This window comes from Muscardinus avellanarius (assembly GCF_963383645.1).
Source record: "Muscardinus avellanarius genome assembly, chromosome: 3".
Taxonomy (NCBI): Eukaryota; Metazoa; Chordata; class Mammalia; order Rodentia; family Gliridae; genus Muscardinus; species Muscardinus avellanarius.
This window is the reverse complement of record NC_137788.1, coordinates 104,374,561-104,393,841: the sequence shown is the minus strand read 5'-3', so window position 1 is coordinate 104,393,841 and position 19,281 is coordinate 104,374,561. Positions and strand designations below refer to the sequence as shown.

General features: G+C 47.2%; 1 protein-coding gene across 1 annotated transcript; it reads left to right on the top strand.

Annotated features, from left to right (window-relative positions):
- Positions 1 to 10,204: 10,204 nt before the first annotated feature.
- On the top strand, positions 10,205 to 17,608 carry NGF (nerve growth factor; the record flags this gene model as incomplete). The annotated part of the gene is made up of 2 exons (XM_080690713.1): positions 10,205 to 10,315; positions 16,886 to 17,608. Exon 2 carries the CDS (start codon positions 16,901 to 16,903, stop codon positions 17,606 to 17,608), a length of 708 nt encoding a protein of 235 aa, XP_080546839.1. The 5' UTR covers positions 10,205 to 10,315; positions 16,886 to 16,900.
- Between the last annotated feature and the right edge of the window lie 1,673 nt (positions 17,609 to 19,281).

The window sequence follows — 19,281 nt, the reverse complement described above, 5'->3', positions numbered from 1 at the left end:
GGACTGGATGGTGATGGTGAGGAGGTGTTAGTGGAGATGGTGTTGGTGATATTAGGTTGGTGGTGGCCATAGCAGTGGCTGTGATGGCAATGGTGGTCCCAGTAGTAGTAGTGGTGTTTTGGAGATAATGCCTTGTTCTCTGGATCTAAATGATAGTCTTGACTTGCATGAAGTCTGGGACAGATTTGAGAAGTGGGCAGAGAAAGAAGCATCGGAGTCTTAGGATTGCATGAACACAATGCACAGAAAACATTCAATGCTTCCCATAGTCACCCCGCACACCTTCTGAAGTGACTTGTTCCTCAGAAACAGAATGGGTAAAACACACACTCTTGGAATGATGTGCGCTTTCCCACTGGCTCTAAAGTTTGGGGGTTTTACTTGTTGAGATTTTATTAAGTATTTTATTTGTGTTGTCTTTTTTAATCCTCAAAGAGTTTGAATCTATATTTTGGGAATATGAAAATCAGTCCTATGAAAAGAAGGAAACGTGGCCAGAGTTCCAAAGAAAGCAGGGGCTGAAAGCCCTGGACACAGGTGGATGAGGATACAGAGGCAGCGAGGGGCTTAGGCACAGCTTTAAAATAACTAAGGCCGGGTACACAGAGGGACCCCTATAATCCCAGCTGCTGGGAAGGCTGGAGGAACACCAAGTTGGGCGGAGGAACAGGCAGCCTGGGCAGCATAGCAAGACCCTATGTTGAAATAAAATGAAAAGGGTTAGGGATGCAACTCAGTGGTAGAGCACTTGCTTAGTATGTGGGAGGCCCTGGGTTCAGTCCCCAGCACTGTGATAATAATGACAGCTGAGGCCAGCACACGGTCCCACAGGATGGACCAGAGGCCCTGGGAACAAAGGTCAGAACCTGACCCAGTGGCTGGGGCCCAGAGGGAGCCGGGCAGTCAAGTATCCACCTTCCTGGGGACCAAAGGTGACAGTCTTTAGACTAGACATGGTAGAGCGAGGCCCTAGGAAGCCTGAGAGGCGCAGCTCCCTTCACAGAGGCCTCGTGCCAGGAACTCGCCGATTCACAAAGAAAGGAGCGAAATGCTAAGGAATGGTTTTCATTATCATCACAGTCTCCACCCTCATCCTGTATGTGTGTGCTGCACTTCTCTCGCTCTCCCTTTCATCTTCTCGTGGCTTGTAACTAAACAATGAGGTGATTGCCATCCCAGTGGGTTGCACAACATAACCAGCGGCTGGGCTGGAGCACGGCCTCCTCCAAGGAAACTCTGGACAAGAAAAATAAGCAAGCTGGAAATAAGGAGGGGCTTGTTTTGCACAACACCTGTGTACACTTTCCAGCATTTGCAAGAAGGCAGGAGGAGGGTCCCTGCCTTAGCTCCTCCGCAGCACACCTGTGAGCCCACCACTGTGGCATTCTCCTGCTTAAATAAAATCTCAAAGCACCAAGGTGAAGGGAGGCTCCTCCCGTTATCCAGCCATGTGGATTGGGACCTCTTGTTATTTCCCCATATCATGTAAAATAATGATTTACTTTGGTTGAATAAACTGTCACAGCTGCATGAAGAGTTTTCAATTTGATTCAATAAATATTCATTAAATGCCTACACTAGGAAAGCCCGGTGGATACAAATGAACCTCAAACCTCAGGATGTTAATAATCTGGTAGGAGTCTAAATCTGTCCCAAACTCATGAGCCTAAGTTTGACCACGAGGATACCTCCCATGTTGTATTCTCTTTGTGACTCACTTTCCCTCTAAGTCAACAATTACCCCAGGCAAAGATGCTGTTAAGGTCACCACGCCTGGCAAGTCTGAGCAGTAGGTAAGGATCACCGCGCCGAGCAGCCACAGTCATGGCTGGAGCATCATCCTCCCGCCGGCTGCGCAGCTTCCTCCCTCTGACCGAGACATGGCTGAAGAACATGGATCATTGCAAACGCAAGTGTTTCCGTTTGTTACTCAGCATCTTTGTTGGCAAATGATTGCAGATAATCGCCCCACAGCTGCAGGCTGAGCGTTCTGCGCTTGCTGGGTCCCACTGAGCATGCGCAAGGCCAACCATCCCAGTCACGATGGGGAAGGCTACAAAGCCCTGATTCCTTTTGGCTGGCGAGACCCAGATGAGTCCAGGGATGAACACGGGGCGTCAGTTTCTCTTCTGTACCCAGCTATGCCAGCAATCAGCTGCCTGACTTTGACTAAATGTCTTTAATAATATTAATGAGAATAGCTAATATTTCCACAGTGCCAACTAGGTGCTGGGCATTGGGCTAAATGCTTTTTCTATTTAAGCCTTTCAAGAACACAGTGTGAAAGGAATGATGATTCTGTGTGGTTTTTGTTGTTGTTGTTGTTGTTGTTGTTGTTGTTTTGTTTGTTTTTTAGAGGAGATTCCAAGGTACAGAGAGATTAAGTCACCTGCTAAGGGTCACACAGCTGATACATGGTAGGGCTGGGGGTTGACCAGCCCTAGGCCACAGGGACTCACTTGTTTCATCTGTCAAGAAAGGCAGCTGGACTCTATAAGCCACTAGTGGCCCTGCCTGCACATCTCTGTTATAATTAAGTAGAAAGACAAAGTTATAAAGATTCTAAAAGATTATATTTCTCTGAATCTTAACTATGAAAATGGCTTCTTTTTAAATGGGTGGTGTGTGTGTGTGTGTGTGTGTGTGTGTGTGTGTGTGTGTGTGTGTTTAATGAGTGTGGAAAGCTGTCTGCTCTCATCTCTGGAATTTCTAATTACCCACAATGTTCTGGGTCTCTGGAGACAGATGCCCTCTCTGGGTCTCATGTTAGCTCTGGAGTTAATTTCCCCAGTGTAGAGTTTTCCTATTGTTCATGTTGTCATGGTCAAATAAACTCTAAAAGGAGAAACACTAGATTGGGAATATTTTGAAATAAAATGATATGAGAACCAAGTGACCATGGAGGGGACAGGGCTTCTCATCTCCCCTGGCCTTTCCTTCTGAGGTAATGAGCTCTCTGGACCCCAGCATAAGATCAAGAACGCCCTACATTATAGCTAGCTGCCCTGGTGGCATGCCACATTTCCCCTTTAGGACTGGAGTTTTTGCAGCCACACACAGGAAGTAGGTCAAACAACACAAAGCCCCTTGACAAACACACATGGAAATTAATTCTTCATTTCCAGCCTTTATCATAGTCTCAGGTTACCTGGGATTTGCATGTGCTGCATGCCTGGGCAAAGCTGGGCTGAGTTATCTCTTTCATGCCTTGAGTCAGATATTCTGGGTGCGAAATCAGCAGACAAGCCAGAAAATCCGAGTGCAAAGAGAAAGAGAGAGATCAAAATTCTAGAGTTGCATGGAGCAGGAAGGTATCCAGTGCATCCGCTGTGATGTGCTTCGTGCTTGTTACCTGTGGTCCATGTTTTCTGGGATGAAGGGTGATTGGGATGCAGTGATGTTAAAGTCTCCAACTGAAGTGTAGCTGCTCAAACAGAAATGGTCTCATCTCACAGACACTTTAACGAGCAAGGGTGGTGTTTTACTGGAATCCCTGGGTTCAAGTTCCTTGGCTCATTTCTTATCCTCCTTAATTGAAAGATGGGCTGCCTGCCTTTTTAAAAGCCCTAGGACCCAGTATGTCTGGTAAGCCAATTTTTTTTTTTTTTTTTTTGGTCTTTTTCAGGGCAGTGACTCTTTAGCTTGTCTTAATTTCTGAAGTTACATCTGAGTTGCATTATAGACTTATGTGTTGTAACATTTCTTGACCTATTGCTTGGAAAACATACCACACACTGAGAGGAAAAGGCTATCCCAAGAAGAGCTGAAGACATTTAATCCTATAAAGCAAATAGAATAAAGGGCTTGGTTCAGAGTTAACGTTCGCTGGCACTGTTCTGTTTTCATTCATGCCTTCTGTCCCAGGTGGTCATCCAAGATCTGCCATGGGCTGGAGCCCTTAATAGGTGCTGTTCTCACTGAATGCGAACCTTGACTCCAACCAACCTGAGAGCCCCCTTTGTTCCCAGGACTGTGTCTGCTCTTAGCTCCAAGTATGGGAACAACAGACCAGGCAAAGACCAAAAGCATAGCTGAAATAGATCTTTTTCTTGTGGTTTAAAGATCAGCCAATTGGAACCAAGGAGATGTTTTCTTAGGGTCGCAGCAGAGTTCGAAAAACTATTGGATTATTTTTGGCACTCAAATGTAGATGATAGATATATCACTAGTACTACTCGGCTGATGGGTTATACTACAAGAACTGTTATTTAGCAGTACATTCTTGCAAAAATATTCTGTCCTCAATTCTGTTCTGGATGGCTGGTTTATGTTTGGATGTCTTCTACCACTTAATGTCCTTGTAATTGCCCACACTTGGAAAACCTCTCCATAGTGTTGGCCATTATGGAGCTCATGAATTATCCCAGTCAGGTACACACCATGCAGATTGCAGCCAGCCACACACAACAGAAGGCCACTCACATGGAGAGTAAACACTCTCTCATTCTCAAGCTCAAGGTCAGCCAACCATCGTGGCTTCTTCCTTGAGCTGTCTGACTCTCTGGGGAATGTGGCAAAAGGTTTTGTCATTTACCCCAGACTCCCAAAGAGCCATAGGGCCATTTCTCTTTAAGGAATGTGACAAGGCATTTTTTGAATTGTCAGCATTGAAACATTCAGTCAAAAAGAACAGCAGCTTTGCTGAACCTTAATGGCTTTCTAAGTCCTTAGTGCCAGATGCGCTCTTTTCCTATTGGATATGCCAAAACCACTAAATAGTTAAAGCACATCAAATCATCTCAAAGTGGCCAAAATTGAAAAGTTTTTTTTTCCCAAAGAAAAAGAGCTCCCAGTCAGCAAACCTCATGGTCATATGCCATACTAGAAATTTTCTGATTAGGCTTAAAATTAGGAAAACAGGCTTGCAACAAGAAAGACTTCAAATTCCTTTCCTCTCTGTGTACAGGCTCAGAGTAATAACTAACAGAAGAGAATCAAGGGGAATTGGTCTAGCCCTGAAAATCACTGCAATAGCACCCAAAATTATTATATCCTCAACAACATGTTCTTAGAGCCTGACATTTTGCGTGAGTTTTCCTAGCTCTTAGAACTCTACCAGGTGGGAAACAGGAGAAAGGCGGCTGTTCTTGGCGTTTGTCCTTGCTCCGTTGAAGCCCTTGGGATGAATGGTCTCTGAGGTCTTTTGGGTCAAGCATACCACAGATTTGGGGCATTGGAAATGTCAGCAAATAAGTCCTTGGGTTATTAATACTTATTAATAGGTTGATGGTTGGTGCTCTGATACCAACAGACATTTGAAATGGCATGCAAAAATTAGAAAAACCTTCTAATTCACAAATGTCAAGAATATCTGGACAAAGGCTGGGGGAGGGGAGCAACACTAACAGGGACCATAATCCCTAGAGACTGCATACTGTATTCTAATACCTTCATTTTGCTTATAATGGGACCACATCTGCACTTTATATTTTTGGAAACGTATTAATTTCTTGGCAATTTCTCTTCATTGCTCGCTCATCAAAGCTAATGCCAAGCTTCCCGTTCATCCTGTGCAGTGGTGGCTCTCAGCCCTGGCTTCACATGGGGATCAACTAGGGTGCTTTACAGAATTCTGAGGCCCAGACAGCACTCTGGACCAATGAAAGCAGGCTCTCTGGAGGTGAGCTGCAGGCAGCAGGAACTTGTAAGGCTTCCCAGGAGAGTTCAGTATATGGCCAGGGTTGAGAGCCACAGCCACACAGTAGAGGGTTAGAGGACAGCAGAAAGTAGGACCCACAGAGGTATAGACAGGAACTTCCACAAAAGTGGAGAAGGAAGGGCTTAGGACCGTGCGAACTAGCAGAGGCAGCAAATTTAAAGAGCTGCAGCTAGTGCCACTGCTCCTCAAGAATCTACCAGCAGAGGCATAGAACTCCTTCCACTACATATTGATTGGATTTTCTGGATGAATTTGACAAAAATATCACTGAGAGAGGCAGTGGTCAACAGAGAGACGCACAAATGGGCTTACCCCAAAAGTCTTCACGAGAGCCCTCTGTGTCCCTCGAGTTCTATCAGGTTCAGAGCTGGTTGGATGGGGGTTCTGGGATGATGAGTCCCAGAAACCTGGTCTAGAAGGGAGAAGGAGAATTTGACTGTCCCAGTGGGAAGAGACAGGCAGGCAGGCAAGCAGGCAGTCCCCAACACCAGACTAACTCAGCCTATGGGAAGGTTGCAGTTGAAGGAAGGTCAGCATGAAACCCCCCAAAGCAGGGCTTTTTAAACTTACGCATGCATCAAAGTTGGCTGTAGAGCCTGTCACAACTGCCAGTTGTCTTATGTCATTCCCAGAGATTTAGCTTTGGGATATCTGTGATGGAGCCCAAGAATCTTCATTTCCAACAGACTCTAAGATTCTGCAGTACTACTTACTTTGAGAACGTACTTTGAGAACCACTGCTTTAAAACATGAGACCCAGGACAGGGTAGGATACTAGATTTCAGTAGTATTTCTTTGCATTCTGTAAAAAGGAATAGAATCGGTCTTAAGATGAGCTGGGATTTATTTCTGTGTATTTATCAAAAGTGTAAGAGCCTTCTGATTTCTTCTTAAGTGATTACTCTATGAGAACAGGAAAAGTTTTAAAAATAGATGCTCATTTGGGTTGTTTGTCCCTGATGCATCCACATTAGAAATTGATAATATTTAAATTGGTTTTAATTTTAGAATCCCAATCTTCACTAGCATGAGACTAAAAATAATACGATCTATAAAAATCATCTAATGTTTCAGGGACTTTCTCTCTCTAATAGCAAACTACGTAGACCAGTACTGAATGAGAGAAGGCCGAAGGCCTGGGAGATTCTGGACCGGGCTTCAAATATAGCAGTCAAGCACCTAGATGGGCTTGGTAGGAGATCTGACAGGTTCCAAGGTGACTTGAGCCACTGGTATGCCAGCCAACCTATTGTGGTTGTCTACATTCTATATTCCAGAAAGGCAGATCTGCCTAAGAGTTGTGAGGTATTTTGTTTTTTTTGTTTGTTTGTTTGTTTGTTTGTTTGTTTGTTGTATCAGCCTTCTCTTTCATTCAAATCATACAGACTGGAAAATATCCTGGTTTTTAATGGAATATCAAGAATATTTGCAGAGAGAGTTACTTTTACTTCTCTGGTTGTGCCACAGATTGAAAGCAAAAACTTTGTATATCCTGTAGGAGGCAGGTGAGTGGGCAGGAAGCAGTAAGATCAGCAAGTTCATTAATACTCACTGGTTAACCACACCTGAAATCCCAGTACTTGGTAGTCTGAGACAGGAGAATGACAGGTTCAATCCCAACCTCAGCAGTTTAACTTAATCCTCAGCAATCTAGTAAGACCCTGTTTCAAAAAAATATATAAAATAGGGCTGGGCATGTGGCTTAGAGGTAGAACACCCCTGGGTTCAATCTCTAGTAACACACACACACACACACACACACACACACACACACACACTGATGTATAAGACGCATTACATACTCCTTTCATACTCTCCCATTCCACTACTAACTGAGCTGTGTTGGACCTGTGGCCAATTCTTGAACAAGGCTTTGTTGTGGTTCCCTTTCCCTGCTTTCCTTGTGAACCATTAATTCTGAAGAAACCCACTCTAACGTTAGCTCCCCTATGAATTTCCATCTCAGAGCAGTTTGGAGAGATAAAACCAGTTTCTGTGTCGACTCTGCTTCTATATTCTGTGAACTACACACCACACCACACTCATCCCAGTGTGCTCTAACAGTGACTGGCACAAGGCCTGCAAATCTAAGTGCTTAATTAACGAAGTAAATTAATCTCAATGGTAAAAATAGTGAAAATAATTACATATTCATCCAGTGAGGATGCAGACTGGAAAACACTGAGTGTCATGGAATCACAGGCCATCAGAGATGACTTGAGTTCTCACCTGTGCCAGCTCCTTGGCCTGTGGAGGAGGAAGCCCAGGGATGCTTAAAGATGCCGAGTGACCGACTCAAGTATTAGAGGAACCTGGATCAGAATGAGACTATATAGCTTGCAGCCTGAAACCTGGGAGGTTTGGCCAAATACCCAGTGTTATGGTTTGGGTTTGAAATGTCCCCAAAAGCTCATGTGTTGAAAAAATGGTCCCCAGTGCAGCAAGGTTCAGATGCAAGGGCATGGCTAGAGGACGTGGGCCACTGAAGGCATGGACTTTAGGACTATATATGTCCCTGGTCCCCTCCTCTTACACTCTGTTTCTTGTTGCTATGACTGACAGCAGTGTTTCCTTTACCATGCCTAGAGACCCTGCCATCATAATGTCTATCTTGGAGACAGCCAACTATGAACTAAACCTGTAAAACACTGTGAACCAATAATCCTTTCTTCCTCTAAATTGTGCTTGCCGGGTATTTCAGTCACTACAATAGAAAACTAGACTAAAACACCCAGATGAAGGGCTGTGGACTAGATAAGGAGGTATTGGAAGGTTTCTGTTACTTTTCAAGGCAAAAAAGGATGTTTTGAAGACAGGAAAGGAAAAGGAACAGAAAAATCTCAGGCCTTCACATCATTATTTCCATTAGCATGAAACCTGCTCTAAAAGCCCTTCCTACCTCTCCTGTTCTCCTCCTTGTTGGAGATTGGAGAGCTGTGTCTACCTCCACAGCACAAGATGAGAGGAGGTGGAAGGGAGATAAGTGTGTGTTGTTGGGGGAAGGGAGTCCACACTGGGCAAAGAGATGAGGGGAAGAAGATGTTTTAGAGTTGGAAAGAGACTACAGACAGGAGGAATAAGTATATTGTTCTAGACCTTGCTCTGCAACAAATTTTGTGATAGAAATAATCATTTATTCAAACATTATGCCATGTCACATTCCTGCTTAAAGCCCTCAGGCCTTCTGTCGCCTAAAGATACAACCATGGCTCCTGGCTGTGTTCCTGTAGACCTGGCTCTTTCTACCTCTCCAGCTCATCTCCTACATCTTTGCCCTTGCTGCTCAGAAACGTTGACTTTTCTCTATCTCAAAGCCTTTGAACTTGCTATTCCTTCTGCCGAGAATGCTTTCTCCCCCATTCCTTCTAATTCTGCAGAGCTCAGCTTGAAGGTCCACCTCAGAGAACTCTTCACAGAGTGGCCTCTTTCTGGTGACCCTTGACACACCTACCTCTCTGCTCATGCCCTGTTTATTTCCTTCATGGCATATACAGAACCTTCAGGTACTTACTTATGCAAGACCATAGCCCCATAAAAGTAGAAGCTCTTCACTGTTAGATCCTCAACAAGAAGAATACTGACACATAATAGGTGCTCAGGAAATATTGAACAAGGAAATAACACACCTACATAGTAAGGGAAACATTCTATCACTACGAGCTAAAATTGAATAGAGTTTTTTCTCATTGTATCATCTCTGTTGTTTCCAATTCCTAAAATTTGACTTTCAGCATGGGGTTCTGCAGTTCATGTCCTACTTCTGTAAGGATTGTGGGTTACAGAGTACCAAGTACTCAGGTCATTGTATCTATCACCATTTCTAATTTGCCTTTTCCTCAAGGCACCAACTTGCTCTGAACTGTCAGGACTTTTTCTCCTGGAACTTAGTTAGGTTGGTCAAGAGTTGGGTCTAAAGCCGGGCGTGGTGGTGCACGCTTGTAATTCCCCGCGCTTGGGAGGCAGAGACAGGAGGATCGCGCAGGTTCGAAGCCAGCTGCATGCGCTGGCTTAGGAGACCCTGTTTCCAAATAAAAATGTAAAAATAGGTCTGGGAGTGTAGCCCGGAGTGTAGTTCCTAGAAGGGCTTCCAGGAACTCCAGTACCACCACCAAAAAAAAAAAAAGAGTTGGGTCTACTATATTTGTGCATGGGTAATGTATAGAAAAAGTTTCATTCTGATAATAGTTTAGGGTGTCTGCTATAAAAGGACTTTTGTGTGATCCTGGGAGTGCCTACATGACATATAATATCAGCCATCAACTGTATTCAAGCTGAAAGCAAAGGCTTTGGCACAAGAGTGAAGGGCAGGAGCCATTGCAGATCCATGCAAGACCAGGCCCCTGGCAGCTGGATAGCTGTATTCTAGCTTCTTACCTGATGCTGTTAAAACCCTAGAATACAAGAAATAGGACTCAGGCCCCTTGGCATATTCTCTCCCCCTTCCCCTTGCCTGAGACACAGGGATCCACCCCACCCTCCCTGGGAATGTGGTGAAGCACCTGTCATCTAATGTCAGCTCTCCTTCTCCGCAGAGTTCCAGCCTGTGGTCGTGCAGTCTAGGCGGCTGGATGGCATGCTGGACCCAAGCTCAGCTCAGCGTCCGGGCCTAATAACGGCTTTTCCAAGGGAGCAGCTTTCTGTCCTGGCTATACTGAGGTAGGTGTCTGCAAGTTATCTCACCAAGGTCTCTGTCTCTAGATCTGCCAGGAATGGAGGCCTCAAGTAACAGGGCACTGGAAATGAACCACAGGCTGAGGATGAGGAGTTGGATTCACCTGACCAGGAGGGGCCTAGATCAGCTCTTGATGATGCTGTAAATATGGCTCACCTCGCCTATCCAGAGAAGAGTCCCCCTTACCCTCGGTCTGGCCCCACAGCTTCCCGGAATACATCAAGAGCAACAGAACACAAGGCCTAGAATGGACATACAGCACCAGTCAGTCCTCCCACACAACTCCTCGGGCTCTCTGGGCAGGTGACCTTGTGAGATGAAAGGGCCATGGCCACTTGGCCAGTAGAATGGAAGGGTGGGGAAGAGTTCCAGGATTGGACACGGGTGGGCCAGACTCCAAGTTTCACCTCTACCAAGAGTGTGCCTGTGACCAAGGTACCCCTCTTACTGCATCTTTGTTTCCTCATGTATAAAATAGAAATAATATGGCCTAGCTCCCAGGTTTTTCATTAGACAATCATACCTCATAAATGATAATGATAATTATTTTCTCACCTCATTCACTTAAAAATATGTCTCCAAGAATTCAGATCAGTAGATTCTGTTCCCATGCCTGCAGCCAACACACCTGTCTGGGAGGAGGCTGGGAGAGCACAGGTGCCCATACCTGCTGGTGCTCTCTGGATGCACATTTTTTTTAGTGGTACTGGGGTCTTGGAAGCCCTTCTACCTCCAGACTACACTCCCAGACCTATTTTTTTAAAATAGTTTTTATTTGGAAACAGGGTCTCTTTAAGGCAGCGTGGCTGGCTTTGAACCTGCACCATCCTCCTGTCTCCGCCTCCCAAGCGCAGGGATTACAAGCATGCCCCACCACACCCAGCTGGATGCACATTTTTATCATTGGTATTTGAAGTGCTTTTGGATCAAGTGTACGTGTTGCTCAGAAACCTAGATACCAGATATAAAAAACGATTTAATACCTAAATGTTCCCTTGTATTTGGATTTATGGCACCAGGGAGGCACAACCCACAATCTGAACAGAAATTTTATTTTGACACTGGGGTTGAGTAAGTACATCCCAGGACTGGTCAATTACAGGGTCTGTGCAGCCTCAGGTCCCACTCCTCTAACAAGTGGAGCAAGAGGCCAAGTATCCGCAGCTGACCCCGCCTCCCACTGGCTGCGTGACCCAAGTCACATCCTCTCCGAGGCTCTTTTCTGAAAAATTACAGAATTAGACGAGCTTAGCAGTTCTCCCCAGACCAGTAGGAGCAGCAGCATCTGGGAACCTATTAGAAATGTAGGTTCTTCCATCACACCAAACCTATAAACTCATACATTTAGGATGGCACAGTAGTCTGGTTGAATGAACTAACCGGGTGATTTGGATGTGCCAAAGTTTGAGAATTTCTGGGCTTCAGTCTCTGATGTATGTCCCTTCGAGGTCCTACCTTCTTCCAATGAGCCCTGTCTGGGGGAGGCCAGCAGCAGCACTTGATTTTATTCTGCCCCTGCTGTTTTTGTGTAGCCCAGGCTATCTCAAGGATTCCTCCCTGGGTAACTGAGGAACCACGGAATCCCTCTCATACCCCACGCAGGCTACAGCAACCAAGAGTGTCCGAGTCCTACAAAGGAAAACAGTAGCCAGCTTACATTTAGAGCAGAGGCCAAGCGCAAAGTAAGAAATGACCCCTGACCCTCTGAATGTGGCCAGCAAGATAGTAGAGGAGGAGCACGAGGAGGCTGGGTTTCCTCAGCCACAAGAATTTCCTTCCTCGCCCACACTTAGTGACTCCAGTTCAGTGACCCAGTCCTTAGCCCGAGAATCACTAACAGCTCTTGCCAGCTCTCTCTGAAAGGCAGGAATTATCTTACTCCTTTCTATAAGGGGCCCCTGCAGGCATGGTTGCCAGGCCTTCTGGCAACATCAGGCCTCTTAACCACAAGTATTTGGGCCAATGGCTTTGCCCTATCCAGCAGCTTCATCGCCTGTTCAGGTGAGGTGGAACTGGGTGACAACCGTGCACCTGGTGCAGGAAATTTCTCTTATTATTAGAGCGTGTGACCCCTGGCAATCTACGGGATGTGTGCCACTGGCCGGAGGAGGGCAGGAGGACTAGGCGGCAAACTGGAGGCTAGATTCAAAGTCACACCAGCAGGTCTCCCCATTCTTAGTCATTTATCTTCCATTCTGGGTAAGAGCAGGACAAATAAAGAACATCCGCACCTGCCATGGAACATGTTCCTTCATGTGAGCCTCTAATTGCATCTTCTCCACTAATCACTCAGCCTTCGGAGCTGTGCTTAGTGAAGCCACACAGAGGGCTGTCATCTGTTCAGGGGAAAGGCTTCAAAGGTTGTTTTGAAAACAAATAAATAAAACTCCTCCTCTGGTTCACTTCAATCAAGGAGAGAATGTTCCCTTGTAAACCATGCCCCAGATCGGTAGAATAGAAAACACACCAGTTATTTCTTTTGTTTGAATTTACTGATGATCATTAAAAAGGGAATTTACTAAAATTTTAAAAGAGATTACGAAACACACTCTTGTGAGTAAATAAAATATTTTTATAAAAATTAGTTTTATAATCTAAAACCCAAGAGATATGTTTGACACATTTTTGAATCTTAATGAAATAATCTAATCTGTCCCAGATGCAAATCCCTATTGCCTTAAATGACATATCAGGTACCAGTACCATGTGGTACCTTGGCAGTGAATTTAGATGTAGCATTAGACTTTAAGAACTTTGTGAAGTCAGCTAAGTAGAATGAACAGATGCTAGGCAAACTAGAAAACTACCATTCCTTAAAATAAAAAGATGTCAGAGTTGGAAGATACCTTAAACATCGTCACTCAGATGGAGACACGGAGGAATACAGAAGGAAAGGGGTGTCTACACATCGACTGGTTCTTACAGGTGGAGCCACCCAGGAGCGGTGGGCCATGTGCACCAGCAACAAAGGCAAACAGGACACTTCTCTGCCCCCAGGGAGGCTGCCCCCAGAAGGGAGGAGAGGACAAGGCCTCAACTGACACGCCACGAGAGAGGATAAACAAGTGCTTTAAGGGATGAAGAAGAGTTTGTCTCCTTGGGAATTAGAGAAAGCTCCCTGGTGGAGATGGCATTGAAGCTGTTGTTGACAACTAAAAGGATTCCAGCAGCAGAGACAGAGTACAGAGAAGGTCCAGGGAAGATGGGGGTGGCCTTTCTTGGGGACAGGGTCTGAAGAAAAGGTGGGGGGGTGACAGAATAAGGAACTTCCCCAGGAGTTCACGTGCCTGGAGTGTAAGCCTTGTAAGAGGAGCAGAAGGAGGCAGGGCCTGTCTACAGACTGAGCAGTTGCTTTTGGCTCTGTAGGCAAGGGCCCACCAAGGGCTCCTCTGAGCAGGGTGATGGGACGAGAGCAGTGTTTTAAGACGCAGTGTGGGGAAGCCACAGGCAGGGAATGAAGGTCCAGGACATCACATGGAGAGAGTCCCCATGACTTGAACCAGGGGCACAGAGGTGAGAATAAAATTCAAGGAATGCGATCATGGCAGAATCAAAAGGGCAAGATGGAGGACTGGATAGAGGGAAGGGAAGAAAGAGCAGAGTCCAGGGCAAAGCTGAAGTTTGGAGCTGGTGGATGAAGGCCTAAGAGGGTCCCAGTAACAAAAGCAGGGAAATGTGAAGGAGCACATTCAGGAGGCCAGGCAAAGAGGATCAAAGGAAAGAGTAACCTCAGAGCTTCTTTGTAAGTCATCAGTGTTCTAAAATGGGCCTGCTGTGTTGAGTACAGAGGAAGAAGGGGGGCAATGATAAGAGGAATGTAAGTATGAAGATAAAGGTTTTGGATGGTTTGCGTTTAAAATGCCAATATCCATGGAGAGTCACCCTGAGCAAGCTGGGGATTCATAACTCACTTCCAAAGATCAGATCCAGGTATGGGTATCAGCTGCAGAGAAAACTGAGCGAAGTCCTTGGAAGGGATGAGCTCACCAAAGGAGACTGTAGAATGAAGCAATGGTGAACTACGAGCAGATGTCCCTTACTTCCATCAAGGGCCTAAACTTTAGCCAATTTTTCTTCATTTCCCTATCCAAATTCTAACAAATGTTACTAATTTGGATGTAAAGATATCCATTTTGTTTCTTTTCTCCTCATTCACCTGATGAAAGATATCATATACCTAGAAGAAGAAAGACGTGAAACAAGAAGCAAATGTAAAGGACTTGAATTAGCTGCCAAATGAATAATCAATTCGATAAAGAGTTGGCCTGACATTTAATTAGCAAGACCATTGACCAACAGATCCGGTGGTGGCCAAAAGCCCAGATATGTCACCTCCCCTCCACATGGCTGGCTGACGAATTGGAGCAAACAGAAACAATCTTCAAAGTAACCAAAGAGAAAAGAATTTGGTGGTTTCCTTCTTGATGTCTCACCAAAGAGCTATCTATTTCCTGCTGAATGGAGACACAGTGCTGAGAAGTACTCATAGCTTTAAAGCAGATTGGGAAAGTGGTGTGCAGCCCTTCAGGCAAAGTAAAAAAGAAACCAGGACTGTGGTGGAAAGAAAACAGAGGGGGAGGTCCTTTGGCCACCTCCTTCACTCCCTTCTTCATTCTCATATTTTTTTGAGGACCTACTATGTGCCAGGCACTGCGCATAGTCATGGAATGATGGAACTGCACATCCCACAGCTGCTTATCACTGTCAAAGAGACACAGGGGTGAACGTCCATCCACCTCCCCAGGAGAAGGATGTACAGCCTGCTGGGAAGACAGCAGAGGTGCCATGGGAAGGGCTGGAGTAACCAGCTCTGCAGGTGGCTGTGACAGTCTGCCCTACAGGACCTCGGGGCTGTGGGGAGGCAGGTCCAAACACTTGATAGAGAGAAACAGCAAGCTATAAAAAGTCATGGGCGGAGGGAGCCCAGAGAGTGAATAACCAGCAGTAAAACTGAAGAAGACAAGTGCTTGGCCACAGGGAGAGCGAAATGACTCAGAATTAATACAGAGCTTATGAGTACCCATTTCATCCTGACAACCACCCTGAGAAAGTGTTTACTGTCCACCTTTTATCAATGAGCTAACTAAGGCTCAAAGGGATTATGTGGCTTTCTTCTTGCTAACGAGTAGTTGAGCTGGGTATCCAAACAAAGTTTTCTAACCCTAGCTCCAACTCAGGTCTTTTCATTACACTGATTGGCAGGAAAGAACACACACACACACACACACACACACACACACACACACACACACTTACACACAGGTTATTCTGAAGTTCAGAATAAAAAGAGGCCACCTTTGATTAGTGGGATCTGAGAAGGCTTCAAGGAAAAGGTCATGTTTATAACAGGCTGGAAAAGTGTGTCCTGGGCCAAATGACCTGTGAGAGTGGGAAGGAGAGATAGGAGGAAGGATGGACTTGGAAACGTGGATTCCCGTAACCTGGCTGGCATCGGGGAAGCTTCCCAGAGGGGCAATAGTTGCTATGCATCTGCAGGTAGGAGCAGGAGCTGGACAGGAGCAGGTGAAGGGTCTCCAGAAGCAGAGCCATTTCCAGGATACTCGAGGGGGTTGGGGGTGCATCAGAAGGCAAATGAAGTGCAGTGTTGGTCTCTCTTGGGGACAGACTTGTGCCATTTGGTCTATACTCACATAAGAACAAAAAAGAAGAAGAGACATTTTAAGAAGGAAAGAGCAAGGGAGGGAGGGAAGAAGAGTGGGAGGCACACTGGTTTAGGAAGGGGTCAATTGTGGATTCTATTTCTGGGCTAGTTTTTGTTGGTGACTTTAGGCCTGTTAGCTGATTTTCTATGAATCAGTTTCCTTATATGAGAAAGATGGTAGCTCCTAACCTGACTCACAGAATAATGAGGAGTTAGAAGTGAACACGTCTAAAAGCCTTACCCAAAGAGAGACTCTTCGTGGTGGCATGTTTGTATGTGGGGGTGGTGGCTGAGCAGACTGTGGACTGGGATGGTCCCAGAGCCACAAGTCTCTTGCCAAACACGATGCTTCATAAATTCATGACAAGGGTTCCGAGCTGCTGGGTCTCAGAGCTTCCCCAGAGCTGCTGTCTGTGGGGACTGCTCAGTGTGGAGGCCTCGGGCCATGTCCCTGGCAACGCCTCCCAGTGCTTCCCCAGGGGGACCAAAGGTGTTGGGAGGACCAGCGTTGTCGCATCCAAGACAGGTGCTGGGGAGCCACGCCAAACGCATCCCCTGCCTCCCTGCACACAGGGGCACCCACCTGCCCGCCCTCTGGCGTTCCTTCTGCTACCAGCAGGATTTCCAGGGCTCTGTCCCTTGCAAAGACAAGACAAGCAAACAACGAGGCTGGCAGGATGGCCCCTGTTTTGCCCGCTCTGCTGGTTGTTAGCACCCCTTTGCCACTCTGGAAAGCGTCCCAGTTTGCAGGATGCACCTAGGGTCTCCTTACCCATAGACTGCCAAGTGAAGCCACCTGGGATCCTCCTAGGGGGTCAACGCCGAGACACCCCCAAACTGCCTATTGGCAGCGCTACGCCATCGAATGACCCTCGCGTCTTTCTCGTTCCAGGCGCCGCGGAGCGTAATGTCCATGTTGTTCTACGCTCTGATCACAGCGTTTCTGATCGGCACACAGGCGGAGCCCTACCCAGACCGCGATGTCCCAGCAGGAGACGCCCTCCCCCAAGCCCACTGGACCAAACTTCAGCATGCCCTCGACACAGCCCTCCGCAGAGCCCGCAGCGCCCCGGCGGTAGCCCCGATCGCCGCCCGCGTGTCGGGCCAGACGCGCAACATCACGGTGGACCCCCGGCTGCTGGCGCGGCGCCGCCTGCGCTCCCCGCGCGTGCTGCTCAGCGCGCGGCCCCCGCCCGCCGCGGACCCAAGGGAGGACCTCGGCCCGCTCAACAGGACGCGGCGCGGCCGGCGCTCGCCCGCCCACCCGGTCTTCCACATGGGGGAGTTCTCGGTGTGCGACAGCGTCAGCGTGTGGGTGGGCGACAAGACCACGGCCACGGACATCAAGGGCAAGGAGGTGAAGGTGCTGGGGGAGGTGAGCATCAACAACAGCGTGTTCAAACAGTACTTTTTTGAGACCAAGTGCCGGGACCCCAACCCCGTGGACAGCGGCTGCCGGGGCATCGACTCCAAGCACTGGAACTCGTACTGCACCACGACCCACACGTTCGTCAAGGCGCTGACCACCGACGACAAGCAGGCGGCCTGGCGCTTCATCCGCATCGACACGGCCTGCGTGTGCGTGCTCAGCAGGAAGGCCGCCCGAAGGGGCTGAGCGCCCCACCGCCCTCCCGGCCCGCCCTACCTCAACCTGTAAATTATTTTAAATTATAAGGACTGCATGGTAATTTATAGTTTATACAGTTTAAAAAATACATTATTTATTAAAATTTTTGAAGCATCCTGCGTTTCGGCGCTGGGGTCCTTTTTCTCTGTGAGATCGATGCGGGGCCAGTTGGCCCCAGGAACCCCTGCCTGGGCTAAGGCCCACCTGTGAACACGCCCCTACCCCAGCCGGCAGCGCAGCTTCAGGGAGGGCTAACTGCTTTCAGATAGTAGCCAGGCATGATTAGGACGGGAAGTCGGCTGGGTTGCGCTTTGTTCTGCATTCCAGAGCCAAATGTATGTAATCCTTGGATTACCTGCCCGCAGCCTGGATCTGAGAGCCTTGATTGCCTTGCTTGGGGAAGTTAATGGAGTCTCATCAGAGCCAGATCACCCCTGGGCACCGCTGACCTCAGAGGGGCCCAGGCTGGGTCCCCCCTGAAACTCCCTGTGTAGATATGAAGAGGTCTGCACCGAAGACAAGTGAGGCTGCTGATTTGGGGAGGGGAGAGTTCTGCTATCCGGAAGAGTTGTAACAAAATAATCTCAAGAGGCCTGTCACGGTAGATCTGGTTTCATGTTAAGTTTGCCTGAGCACCAGTGGCTGCTCCTCCGCTCATCCCCAGTGGCTTCCTGCTGAAAGACTTCATTACCCCAAGAAAACTCAGGGGCTTCTGACACCCTTGCCACCCAAGAGCAGCAGCTCAGCAGCGACTTCAGTGGCTCCTACGCCAGTTCACAAACGAGGAAACCAGACCTGTCAGGGAAGACCTTTTTTTGAAACTTTATTCTGTTTGTTTTGTTTTGTTTTGTTTCTTGTCTTTAAAGTCAAACCTTGGGGCATTCTACATCAGAGTTGTAACCCCAGCCCTTTTTATTTTATTTTTTTATTTTGAAACATTGCTAAGAGTCTTGCTAAATTGCTGAGGCTGGCCTCCAACTCTGCCTCCCAAGTACTGGGATCACAGGCATGCCTCACCATACCCTGTGAAAACCTTATTCTTAATGGAATAATTTCCACAAGTGACCAAAGGTGGCTAAGGCCATAAGACCTGTGGAGAAAAGAGTGGTGAAAGTGGGAAGTAAAGATAAAGATGAATGGAATGAGAACCAGGCAAGATGCAGGGGAGGGAGGCCAGCTAGGAGGGAGCCATAGCCCTCTGCCCTCCTAAGAGCAGAGGAAACAGAGGACGGAAAGAACAGAGTGGGAGTGAGGATGGCTGGGGTGGGGCAGGAGGAGAAGCAGGCCTCTCTTCTCTCTACCAGCATCCCTGCCTTCAAGAAACCAACACCCCAGGTAGTTTTTGTGGGACTTATTTTTTAAGGAGCTCATGAACACCAACTGTCTCAGGAGCATCTCAGACAGAAAGCAGGGTGAAGAGAAGCTGCAGGATGCAGCCGAGAGCAGGGTTGACCCGCCTCAGTTGCCACCTCTCCCTGCAACTTTCATTTTGTATTTTCCCTCAAACTGCATCCTCACCTCCCTGAGAGAGAGCACTTACAGGAACACAGAAATTTAACTCTCCCGCCCAACACTCCCCCTCCTCCAAGGGTAAAATGCCTACTCTGGTTTTAAGAGGGCAGGTCCAAATTGCCAAATTGCTTTTAAAAAAAAAAAAAAGG